The 13,544-nt window shown below is 38.8% G+C and overlaps 1 protein-coding gene across 2 annotated transcripts; it reads right to left on the bottom strand.

Annotated features, from left to right (window-relative positions):
* Positions 1-221: 221 nt before the first annotated feature.
* On the bottom strand, positions 222-11,593 carry ap1m2 (adaptor related protein complex 1 subunit mu 2). Of its 2 annotated transcripts, XR_013818289.1 has the most exons (13): positions 11,416-11,593; positions 10,762-10,918; positions 8,685-8,752; positions 8,442-8,572; positions 8,207-8,354; positions 6,378-6,504; positions 6,143-6,285; positions 4,302-4,373; positions 3,992-4,150; positions 3,719-3,844; positions 1,247-1,322; positions 746-842; positions 222-407 (listed from the first exon to the last, which is right to left on the bottom strand). XR_013818289.1 is itself a non-coding variant. In XM_079840615.1 (12 exons), exons 1-12 carry the CDS (start codon positions 11,455-11,457, stop codon positions 817-819), a joined length of 1,275 nt encoding a protein of 424 aa, XP_079696741.1. In that variant the 5' UTR covers positions 11,458-11,593; the 3' UTR covers positions 222-816. The 2 variants fall into 2 exon arrangements, 1 of the variants encoding a protein (XP_079696741.1); XM_079840615.1 differs by having other exon boundaries at positions 222-842.
* Positions 11,594-13,544: the final 1,951 nt, after the last annotated feature.

Below are 13,544 nucleotides of genomic sequence, written 5' to 3'. Positions count from 1 at the left end.
GCGTTGCTACAGTATCGCCGTGGTAACTGCGCCAGCGACCAATGAGAATCTAGAGCGCAGAAGGCGGGCGATTTGAGAAGGTTTATTTGTAAACTGTTGCGTTCATTCACTGACGGACTGAATGTGTGTGTGTGGAAAAAAGAGCGGGCCTTCGTGACAGTCTGCACAAGACCCAGTAATATGTCAACATCAGGAATAGTCACCACATTTAACAATCATTTCAAGACAAATACATTCAATTTATTGCAAAAAGAAATGATTGACAACATATTCCATGATTTGGTGCACTTGTGAAAATACATTGTGACTGAAATGTTTGGTATGTTTACATTCAGCGTCCTTTTTTTCTAATGAAATTCTGACAGGATAAAATCGACTAAAAACATAGACATAAACATGGGACATTTCTAAAACGCTTAACGTGGCTTAATGTACTAAGACAGTGTTAATAACAGACCAAACTCAGTAAACAATACTAATAAAGTATCCCATGTACAAAAAAGTTTGGTCTCTTAATAACACTGTCTTACTACATTAAGCCACGTTAAGCCTTTTCTTATAATGGTTTTCTATGGGAGGAAAACGTTTAACGTGTAATTAAACGTTCATATTCTGGGCTCGATTTTTTGTCCATAGTATACTTCATTAGTATTATGTTTACTGAGTTTGGTCTGTTATTAACACGGTCTTACTATGTTAAGCGTTTTTCACGTTAAGCGTTTTAGAATGTCCCCATAAACATTACATAAAAGTATTTTTCTTCACAAAAAACAACAATTCGATGTGCAAATCTCAGTCATGTGTCTGCAGTGCACATTAGTTGTTTGTCCTGAGCTGGTAATCTGAAAGCATACACAGATATAAATAATTAATCAATTAATAATTAATACATCAGTCATACTTTTGACATATGCTCCATTGCCAAACACACAATCTTTTTAAAAAACTGCTTTATGGGATGATAAATATACAGTAGTAAGTGTAAGGAATTTCAGGGTTTTTTTTGTTTAGTTTTTTTTGCTATTTGTAATAAATTCTAATTATATGGCAAGGCCTGGAAATTTTGTTTATTCATTATTGGTCATTATTCTTATAATTCTTTATTATTATGTTTATTCGTTAAATTTAGTTTTGTGTGTGTCTGTCAATGGTTTCTGTTTAAATGATTGAGCTTATGTATGTTTTACATTTTTGCATGTTTGTGTGAATAAGAAAACCTACTAAATATGCAAAACCACTTGCTCACCTCCGCTCTGTGTGATGTAGCGGACCCACGGCAGCGCCTGATAGCCACTCTTCTCAATGATCTTCATGTACCGTACCTTACAAAACAAGACACATGTTCCATAACTGATCATAAAGTCTTACATTAGACCTTAAGCAGACCAAGAACACATCCCATCCTGCAAAAACTCATTTACGGGAGATGATAAACACCACCCCACCACCCTAAAGGACATTGCATTTCAACAGAATATTATATTATATTATATTATATTATATTATATTATATTATATTATATTATATTATATTATATTATATTATATTATATTATATTATATTATATTATATTATATGTTCAAGACTGCACCTTTAAATCGAAAACTGTGCTGCATGACATAAGCACACTTCCACCAATCAGAGGCCACACAAACCAACACGGCTGCCATAATTGGACAAAAGGGAGGGGTGCGGTCTCGCCATTAGGCAACTGCGCCAGCGACCAATGAGAATCTAGAGATCTTCTCAATGATCTTCATGTATAGTAGCTTTCAAATAAAATCCAATTATTAATTTCCTACTGATCATAAAGTCTTACATAAGATCTTAAATAGGCCATGTTTAAAGAACAAATGCAGACATCCCATCCTGCAAAAACAAATTTCCAGGAGAAGACACAAACACCACCCCCTTAAAGGACATTGCATTACAACAGAATATTATATTATATTATATTATATTATATTATATTATATTATATTATATTATATTATATTATATTATATTATATTATATTATATTATGTTCGCGGCTGCACCGTTACATCACACACTTGATCGACAACAGAGCTACATGACAACAGGCACACTTCCACCAATCAGAGGCCACACATGCCAACGCGGCTGCCACAATTGACCTATCGGTAAGCCCCTCCCCTAGAACACAGATGAGCCAATAGCAGTTGAGTATCAGTTGCGCTGGGACCGGAACTCGGACATCTTTAGGTGTCAGCGCCATAGAGAAACATTGGAAAATACGAAGCGTGTTTATGCTACAAAAATGCTAAAACCTCGTGCCTGAGGTACTGTAACACTGATTCCAGGGATCCTGAGAGGATTTTCTGTCTGTCATACTCTCGTTAAGTTACGATTAAAGTCCCTGCTAACATACAAACCGTAATAACTAACTGTTCTCACGTCATGTAACACTGTAGGTCAAAAACACGAAGGTCTACATTTCAGTGCCTCGCTATATTAAACTGGTTATATGTAAAGTAATTTAATTTTAGATATGTTTAAGGTCTAAATTATCTGTCCTACTAAGGAGGACTCCTATTTTGATGGGTATTATAGTCTACGGGTAGTGAAAGGGAGAGCCCACACTCGCAGTTTATCGGAGTTGTTTTGCAGATACAAAGTGTACCAGTTATTAACTGCACCCCAGAAAAGTCATAAGCTCTGTGTATATGTTTGTTTACTGTTCGTTGTATGAGTGTATTTGTGTAATTTGCTGTGTATGTTAATGGTAATGCAATGGAGAGAGATAGTTTGTGAATGAGACTTTAATGCGCACTTCTTATGCTTTGTTTGTTCAGCTCTTACGATGATTTTTTGGAGTGAAAAAGGACATAATAAACTTGATAAACCATCAGTAAAGTTTGGCCATCATTCAGACGGGGTATACGCTACATTCTGTTTTCAAAAACATCTTGGGATAAGGTTTTCACACTGACCGCTGTCATTGTAAGATATAGCAACTCCGTTTGTTTGTCCGAGTTAGCAACAGTAACTAAGGGGGGCGGGGCTTACCGATAGGTCAATTGGACAAAAGGGAGGAGTGCTGATAGGCGTTGCTATTCGGTTGTTAAGTCTGATGTCACGCGGTAGCGCTTCCGGGTCCAAACACTCTATCTCATACCACAAGAAAAGCAACAAACGGTGCTACTATACACACAATGTGGTGTAATACTACAAAAAATTATAATCATAACCTTTATCTCCATACCAAAATTCCAGTTGGCCAGACAGTGATTCATCTTTTATAAATCGTTAAAATATTAATGTCTGTGACGCTGTGAGCACAGAGAATATTGTGTAGACGGTAAGTATTTAAAATGTTTAACTTTTTTAAATGTTTGATGTTTAATATGAATAAATAGCGCTCATAAATGGCCGTCGATGGCAAATGAGTTGAGGCTTGGACCCAGAAACGGCGTTCCTTACGCCACGACTTAACAAGCAGATAGTATCGCCATGTAGCAACTACGCCAGCAACCAATCTAGAGATCTTTTCAATGATCTTCATGTATTGTCCTCGTATAGTAACACTTGTTTTCGGGATATTGTATAATTTGCAGGCATCAGGGAGCCACTAGCAATATGCAGGAGACTCCCAGAACATCCAGGAGAAGTGGGATGTCTGCACCTATCATTTGTCACAAGCAAAATAGAGTGATAACACACATATACAAATGCCCATGCAAAGTCATACACACACCTGTATGCCTGACACTGTGAAATATGGGATCTCAAACTTAACGGTGATCGGAGGTTTTCCCTCTTTCTCGTCATTTTCAACACTTGGCAGGCCGAAGTGGGCACGCATGAGAAACTCCTTTCCACCCTGCCAATGGACACAACGACACAGAGAGACGAGAGCTCAGTTTTACAGATACAATAATAATCTTAAAGTGCATGAGAGTCTGAAATAAATAAATGACAAAGGTCTTCATAAAACAGAAGAGCTAGGCATCAGTAATTGGTTCCTTACTGGGAAGGATTTAATGCTCCACACCACCCAGTTCTTTTCAGGAACGTATTTAGCGTGACCTGTGCTGGTTTTAAACTTGGGAGAGTCGGCATCACTTGGCACAGGCACACGAATCTCAACATTATTGGCTACAGACTGCTTTTTAAATTGTCCTTTAGCCTGGAATACAGAGAGAGAGAGGATTCACACATGGAAAATCAGTCTACATTTCTAAATTAGCTGAACAATGCTATAAAAAAGACATTAAATCTTTAAATTTAGACTGAAATGTCTCCAGTATGGTGCAATGAAGAAAGCTTTGATGACAAACCTTCACCATGATCTCCACTCGACTGTGAGAGAACTTCTCAATAACTGACTCGATCCAAATGAGCGGCTTTACCTGCAGATGAAAGACTGATAGGGTTAATAAAGAGACTTCTGCAACACTACACACAGCAGATGTGATCAACTATGATGATCATGTTCAAAATAGTGTAATAGATGTTCTCCAGTTGGATTGTCTAAAGTGCCCCTATTATTGTATTTTAAACGTTTTTATTTTGTTTTGGAGTCTCCTACAATTTTTTTTTACATGCATCCAAAAAAAACTATTTCTCATAATATCCATGTCGGAAACAGTTCGATCAAGGATTCGGTCTCTCTAAACCCTACCTTTCTGAGAGCTGCTCTGCTCTGATTGGTCACCAGTCTGTAGTGATTGGCCGACCGTTTACAGCATGTGTCAGAAACGAAACACCCATTACTATAACTGAATTTCCTGAGCTCTTGATACACAGTGATACGAACAGTAAAGATGGCGTCAGTTTTACCGTATCAATCTCATCAAATTGCATTCGCTTTGTGAGCAGAAAACAGCGTCTTCTCCACATGAACAACAAGAACCAAACTCTTCCAGTCTCAGCTACAACTACAGTGTTAGAGGACGGGGCAAAGGAGACGCTGTTCACCGGCAGCCAATGAAGAGCATAGTCTGGCATTATGCAAAATAGTTACAAACCTATAAAGACAGAGCAACACGAGTCATAATCTGAAAACCACGCCCACCGCGGGGGGGACAATCCAACGCTCTCCATTGACTTTACATTGCGTGAAGCGTTCTCCTTGTCATTTCGGACTTATAACAAAAAACAGAACAATGTCTAAAAGCGGATATGTAACAAAGTGTACAGCAAACAAGCTAAACAAAACCCAGAACCAAAAACCCAGAAGTTTTTATAAGCTGTTCACCCAAAAAACGAGCTTATAAGGACACAAAAGTGGATACAGGCAATTGAGACAGAGCACAACATGTTATATTACACTGAGAACTAAGGAAATATAATATATAAAACTGACATTTGGATATTTGACTTAACAGTGACAAAATGTTTACTGCAGTTTACTGAGTGTCAGGATCCCAAAATGTACCCATTCTTCCTGTTGAAGCTTCACGTCTTATTGAATTTGTCCAATTCTGTCTACTTAAACGCTCGTACACTTTGTCACATAGCAGCTTATAGACATTGTTGTTTTTTGTTATAAGTCCGAAATGGCAAGGAGGCTGCTTCTCGCAATACAAAGTCAATGACAGGTGAGAGCTTTGGATACATCCCCCCCCCCATGTGGGCGTGGCCTAAATGCGGCCTGTCTCTATGTAGGTCCGAGAAAGGAAGTAAGACTGGAATTACTGATGACTGGTTTCGGCAGATCAGAATCGCTTCTTTCTCTTGAGAGACAATAACTCCATTTATCTGCACTTTGACCTTTTACATTCACTAACAGCTCTATTACACACTACATGAAAGGGAATAAAACAAAAAAGTATAATAGGTGGATTTTTTTGGACAATCTGTAAGATCAACCTAACAACAGCATTTAATAAACTGTCTCCCTCAAATTTTCAGTGAGTTTGAGAGTGGGTTTGTTTGAAGTGTGTGCTGCATGAACAGAACCGCAGTTAACAACTAGTTGTTCATTACCTCACTGAGATACTGTACGTACAGCACAGGCATGATGCTTATTCTGTCAATCAAACTCACTCAGTCACTTCATGAAAAATTGCAGAAAATCGGTCAACTGCATGGCCATAGAGGAAGATAAAACGGGTGGGCGACAGAGATAAAAAAACACAAGCTGTTAGCCACTGAAGGGCTGGTGCAGGAGCCTTACGTGTGTATTGATCCGGTATGACATGAGCTCGGACTCTCCGTCAGGTGGAATGAAGGAGATGGTTCGGTCACCTTCGAAACGCGACAGACGGACACACTGATGAAACTTCACATCCTCCATGGTTACAGTCTTCCCTTTGTCTCCTGTGCACACACAACACTTTATTTTCAGGACTGATCCGGCACAACACACTTAATGAATTCAAACTGCTTAGTTAATAACGGCTGATTCTTACGGCCAGTGATGGCGAACAGCACGCGGTCGTTGAGGCCCAACCGGAGCTCTGGCATTCCTGAGAGCATCGTCTTCAGTTTGATGCTGCCCACGATATCACTGCTCATTACGCTGCCGTTAGCATTCACCTAAACACACACAAACAAAGTAAAAAAGAGTCATTCCCTGCAACCTAAATAATAAGTGAGAATAAAATAAGTGTGTCCCAAAGAGTATGCCAGTCCCCGGATGGTCTACTATTTCCTGTAGATTTTTGAAGTGTGGATCCGTGCACACTATAACGGCTAATATTGCCCACAACCCATTGCGCTTTGGGAGTAGGATTCGGTTCAGAACTACAAATAGAAGTGTTATAAAAACTACAAAACATGGCGTCTGGGCGCGACCGACAGTTAATTAGAGAGGTTTAGATAAAGGGGTTTGATTGACTAATAATCAACATATAAGCTGACAAAAAATATGTATTTAACGTTATCTGTGTTATATTTAATCTGCAACAACGTGAACTTTTATAAAGATCAGATTGGCCATTAACTTTTAAATGCATCGTTGTGCATTAATATGAGGAGAGTCTCCGCATGAAAGACCCACGACCGGCAGATCAACGTGCTACTGCATTTCTCTCCGGTACATTAGGAAATTAATTTTTTCCGGGATGAAATGTGGAGGATATTAACTGTGACAAGATGATTGACAGGTCAGTGTACGGTGATAGGATGTGACAGAGAGAAACCGTTAAAGACGCTATTATGACGTCCCAAAGCTTGCCTACTCTTCTGATACACACTCAAAATAATGTACTTTCTCTTCACAAAAAGAGTACATACTTTTAGGGCGTAGTATAAGTAGGTGAATTGGGACGCAGCAATTGAATTTCAACCATTTCATTCAAACGGCTCATTCATTCAGGAACAAAGCATTTGCCTGTCTTAAAGGTGCAGTGTGTAGTATTTATAAGGATCTATTGACATAAATCCAATATAATAAGCATAACTATGTTTTCAGTGGTGTATAAAGACCTTACATAATGAACAGTTATGTTTTTATTACCTTAGAATGAGCCATTACTATCTCCTTACAGTGAAGTCTCTATTTTGCGCCGCCATGTTTCTACAGTAGCCCTAAATGGACAAACTGCTCTACAGAGCGCTAGCTACTCTCTGCTCTCTCCAACGACGACATCTTTGTCCTGTGTCGGCCACCGTAGCTTCTCTATGTGCTTCGAAAGACAGGGGTGCACGGTGGGGTGAGGGGAGATGCTGCTAAAATTTACACAGTGCACCTTTAATGAGTGACTCCTTGAATAATTTATCCAAACTACACAGCTGTGTGTTGCTCAGAGACCCAAAACAGTGCTGTGGTTTGGTTTGGAACTATTTTCGATGCCGAAATAGAGCAAAAACAGGCAATATTGTATCTAAAGTGTAAGTCACTTAATATTAACTTCTTGTTTATTAAACTGCTGTATAAAATCACAAAATCACATTTGTAATCATGCAGATATTTGGAGAAAAAATGGCACCCTTTGGGTGATATTGATTAACTATATTCAATTATATAAATATAAAAAGACATACAGAGGTAAATATTGTAAAGAGGTATATGTGTAAATATTCCCCTTATTTTGAATATTGGGCATTCTAAATGCATTTTAATAGACTAAATCACGCAATGAAAGCGTGCACTCTAAATGCACACTAGTCTAACCTACTAGACTACATCACATAGTGTATGTGATATATATCGTACACCCCTAAAGGAGCCCCAAGAAACACCTTCCTCTGTGAAACACCTGCTGAAATACTATTTAAAGAAGATGATGTTACTCACCAGCACATTAATGGACTCAATCACGTCGATGAAAACTTCGTTCTTCTTGTATTTAATGCCCTCTGATCTCCAGGACACGGCGTTGGTGACCGTAGTGGGCACTTTGGTCTTTGTCACCTCAAGTTTGTTACCCTGCTGAGTGATGTACCTAAGAGGAAGACCATCAACACACAGAAGGTCACAGACCTGCGGGAAATCAGCTTCTCCATGAGCGAATGAAGCAAATGTGTCTTACTCCTGAAGAATCTTGCTGTCCGTCGTCTGCGGGAATCCAAAGTCCATGAGCTCGTCGAGCAGCTCGTACACGATAACAAAGTTATCCTGAATGCTCTCTTCCTCCAACTCCTTGAAATACTCAGTGAACACCTGAAGAGACCATGAGAAGTGTTAGTTTTTTAGCATGAAATTCCGTCCTCGCTTGGAGAATTAACAGCGGTAATTAATGAATGACCACGAGCGGCGATCTCAGTCCACTCACCTCCACGAGCTTGTACAGAAAGGCGTACACCAAAGATGCATTAGAGTTCTTGTTGGTGGTGGCCACCACTGATTTTAATGGCAGGTTAAGTTTAAACGGGTACATTGGAAATTGATACACAATTGAACAGCATCAAACATTCAACATATATCAACAAAACACAAGTTGCATCTGAAATGACGCACTATACACTATGCACTTATGCGCTATGCACTTATGCACTTATGTACTTATGCACTTATACACTATGCACTTATGCACTTTGTACTTATGCACTATGCACTTGTACACCATGTACTTGTACACCATGCACTTATACACTATATGCACTATGCATTTATACACCATGCACTTATACACTATATGCACTTATGCACTTTATATGCACTTATGCCCTATGCACTTATACACTATGCCCTATGCACTTATACACTATGCCCTATGCACTTTTGCACTATGCCCTATGCACTTATACACTATGCACTTATGCCCTATGCACTTATGCCCTATGCACTTATACACTATGCACTTATGCACTATGCACTTATACACTATGCACTTATACACTATGCCCTATGCACTATGCATTTATACACCATGCACTTATACACTATATGCACTTTATATGCACATATGCGCTATGCACTTATACACTATATGCACTTTATATGCACTTATGCCCTATGCACTTATACACTATGCACTTATGCACTATGCACTTATGCCCTATGCACTTATACACTATGCACTTATGCCCTATGCACTTATGCCCTATGCACTTATACACTATGCACTTATGCACTATGCACTTATGCACTATGCCCTATGCACTTATGCCCTATGCACTATATGTACTATGCATTTATACACCATGCACTTATACACTAGATGCACTTTATATGCACTTATGCGCTATGCACTTATACACTATATGCACTTTATATGCACTTATGCCCTATGCACTTATACACTATGCCCTATGCACTTATGCCCTATGCACTTATGCACTATGCACTTATGCACTATGCACTTATGCACTATGCCCTATGCACTATGCCCTATGCACTTATGCACTTATACACTATGCCCTATGCACTTATGCCCTATGCACTTATACACTATGCACTTATACACTATGCACTTATGCCCTATGCACTTATGCCCTATGCACTTATGCCCTATGCACTTATACACTATGCCCTATGCACTTAAGCACTTATACACTATGCCCAATGCACTTATGCCCTATGCACTTATCACTATGCACTTATGCCCTATGCACTTATGCCCTATGCACTTATACACTATGCACTTATGCCCTATGCACTTATACACTATGCACTTATGCCCTATGCACTTATGCCCTATGCACTTATGCACTTATGCCCTATGCCCTATACACTTATACACTATGCCATATGCACTTATACACTATGCCATATGCACTTATGCCCTATGCACTTATGCCCTATGCAATTATGCCCTATGCACTTATACACTATGCCATATGCACTTATATACTATGCCATATGCACTATGCACTTATGCCCTATGCACTTATACCCTATGCACTTATACCCTATGCAATTATGCCCTATGCACTATGCACTTATACACTATGCACTTATACACTATGCACTATATGTACTATGCATTTATACACCATGCACTTATACACTATATGCACTTTATATGCACTTATGCGCTATGCACTTATACACTATATGCACTTTATATGCACTTATGCCCTATGCACTTATACACTATGCCATATACACTTATACACTATGCACTTATGCACTCAAGTGTAGTGTATTCATTTTCTACGGTTATTTAGTCATTCATCATCTGAGTCTGATGCCCCTCCCCCACGTAATTAAAGCGATGACAGCCGAGTCCATAAAGTGTTCAACATTCCACATTCAGTTAATTAAGTGCATCATCCATGTATTTAAAGTTATACTACAAATCGGTATAGAATAGTGCATAAGTACGCGAATTGGGACGCACCTACAGCCTAATTGGCACTGGTTATTTGGAATAACTTTATAACTAAAGTTTGCGATGTAAAGGATACAGTACAGGTTGCTGTGCTTGATCCAGAGGAAGTGGACACTGCCATGTGACATCACAGGACAAACAAGCCCCTCCTCTTCCTGTTGCATTAGCAGGTTGAAGAAGTGGTCAATCTCGGACATGTCAACATCGCCTTTGTAGTTGCGGCATATCAGCACCTGATGGGAAGACAAATTGGGAAACGTGACATTTGCATCAAAGTACGACAGACAGATTTAATTTCATAATTTATGAACTTCCCATTTCATGAGTGACATCATCTGTAACTTCACAACAAGACAGATGCTGAATTTAGAACCGCCTACTGCTTTTAACACATCTTTCTATGGCAGAAAAAGTAAGAGTAGTATGTGGTTCCAGCCACACTCTTTCACATGTAATAATACTACTTCCTCTTTGGGAAGGAAATGACATCTGCTCATGTCATGTACTGTAACACCTCTAAGCTGTTTAAATAGGGCACATCTTCAAAATAGGTTACATACTATCATATGACATATTAAATAATTAACCACTATGTCTGATGTCGTTTGAGTAGACAGCTGTATAAATGCTCAGATTATAATAAACAGCGACTCGCGGATGTTTAACACATATTTAAATCAGGTTAATTTTAATATCACCCATAAAGTCGTTCATTATAAGTCATAATTACCTTCCCCTTCAGGTCCAGCACGAACACAGCGGACGCAGACATGCTCTAATGCTAATCAAATCACCTGGATCAGTGTTGAACACGGTTAAACCAGTTTAAAGTAGGTTTAGTTACATTCCCGTAGTTAGCGGAGAGTTATGAACTCATCACCAGTTCCTTTTCCTGCACGGTGCGCGATGACGTCACACAGAGCGCCAGGTAAAACATTGCCAGAGATCACGTGACCGCAGGGAAGCCCCGGTAGAGGGCAACATCAAACCACACACATCAGAGAGTGAAGGGCGTGTTCCCAATACCTTCACACAATGACAAGGCTTTTGCTTGAACCCTTAAGGCATGCAAACACCTCTAAAGCATAAATGTATGCAAATGCCCTATTTTCTATCATTGTTTTGTACAATTACTTAATAATAATATAATAATTGTTGTTGTTTTTATACAGTGAAGGCCACAATTATTAGAACGCCTGACAGAACAGAAAATATTGACCTTTTTTGCCTCCAAAATAGGGCTGTGCGATATTGAAGAAAAATGCGATATGTAATGCGATATTCGATATGCGATACGATATTGCTACGATATATTAAGTCTGTAAAATCTATTTAAATTATATTTAAAAACATTTTTTTAAACAGAATGATATCATTTGTGTGTTGTTTCACATTCTTTCTGGGAAAAGAAAGCAGTTCGAGTGTGTAACAAGACACGAAAAAAGAAAGGCTTGTGCGCATGTTTCGGTGTGTGTGTCAGACAGCGCGAGACTGCAAGGAGTTGTTTTTCGCAAGTTATTGCGTTTAATAACTCTTTTTAACTTCAAGCAAATCACATAAATAACAGTCGTGTGCCCAGTCTATTCTCTGCTGTATGCGTCGACCTAAAACATACACTTTTCACATTGTTGAAGAAGCCTATTAAAATCATTCATGCCCTTGCGATATGCATAATGCGATATATACATTTGCGATATTTCGATAATTTCGATATATTGCGCAGCCCTACTCCAAAACATGAATTTAATTTCATAATGTTCATGAAACATGCATCAGATGATTGAGTTGTACTGTTTTTATCCACTTTTTAACTTTAATATTTGGTATGTCCACCTTTTGCAGCAATTACAGCAGCACATCTCTCTAGTATGATATATTTCTTCTGAGAACTTCAACACAAATGTTATCTCATGCCTTCTGCAATTGCTTATAAATATCTTATTATGCTATATTATCATTGAATATTGCATTGTCAATTTGCATTCTTTCAATTAGCAGAGGTTTTGTATTTCATTTTGACACTGATTGATCATAGGTCTTATTAGTTTCCATCCAGCCATTTTTATGCAAACTTTGGGGTATAGCATTGAAACACCAAAATGCACATACATTTTTTAATTTGTATAAAAATTAATGCGCTCAATTAAAGGAGCACTACACTTTTTTGAAAAATAGGCTCATTTTGCAGATCCTGGAAAAAATGACCAAAGAGTTTCAATATTTTTCCTTAAAACTTGACCATGGGTGCATCGCCGCAATGACATTACGCAGCGCCTGAAAATAGTCCCCAGCGCTCTCTGTGCAAGCAGTTTAGTTATGTTGATGGACATTAGCCAATTTTCAGGCGCTGTGTAATATCATTGTGCCGCTGCACTCATGGTACGGCAGCAAAGTTCCTTGATTATTACAGGAATGAGAGTATAGTTGCTCATTTTTGACCGAGATGCTAACGGTCTAATCAGATTCAATGATCTATGCTAAGCTATGCTAAAAGTGCTACCGCCAGACCCGGAGATCGGCTGAATGGATTCGAAAACGGTAAAACTCAACTGTTTAACTCTAGAGGAGTTGGAAAACGAGCCTATTTTCAAAACTAGTGGAGTGCTCCTTTAAGGGAAATCATTTTTATCTGATAAGGAAACATGGGCATGGAAACAATAGATCTGTCCAGTTTATTTACCAACTCGCCCCAAACGTGTTGAGGTCCGGACTTTGAGGGGGCCAGTCCATCATTATCACTGTTCCAGCAGATTCCTTCCGTCGCAAGTAGTTCCGGCAATAGTTAGAAGAATGTTTCGGATAATTGTCCTCTTGGAAAATAAATCCAGGCCCAATAAAACGACTCCCAGATGTTCTAAT

Source organism: Gobio gobio (assembly GCF_949357685.1).
Source record: "Gobio gobio genome assembly, chromosome: 17".
NCBI lineage: Eukaryota > Metazoa > Chordata > Actinopteri > Cypriniformes > Gobionidae > Gobio > Gobio gobio.
The sequence above is the reverse complement of the archived record's forward strand: the minus strand, read 5'-3'. Positions and strand labels throughout refer to the sequence as shown.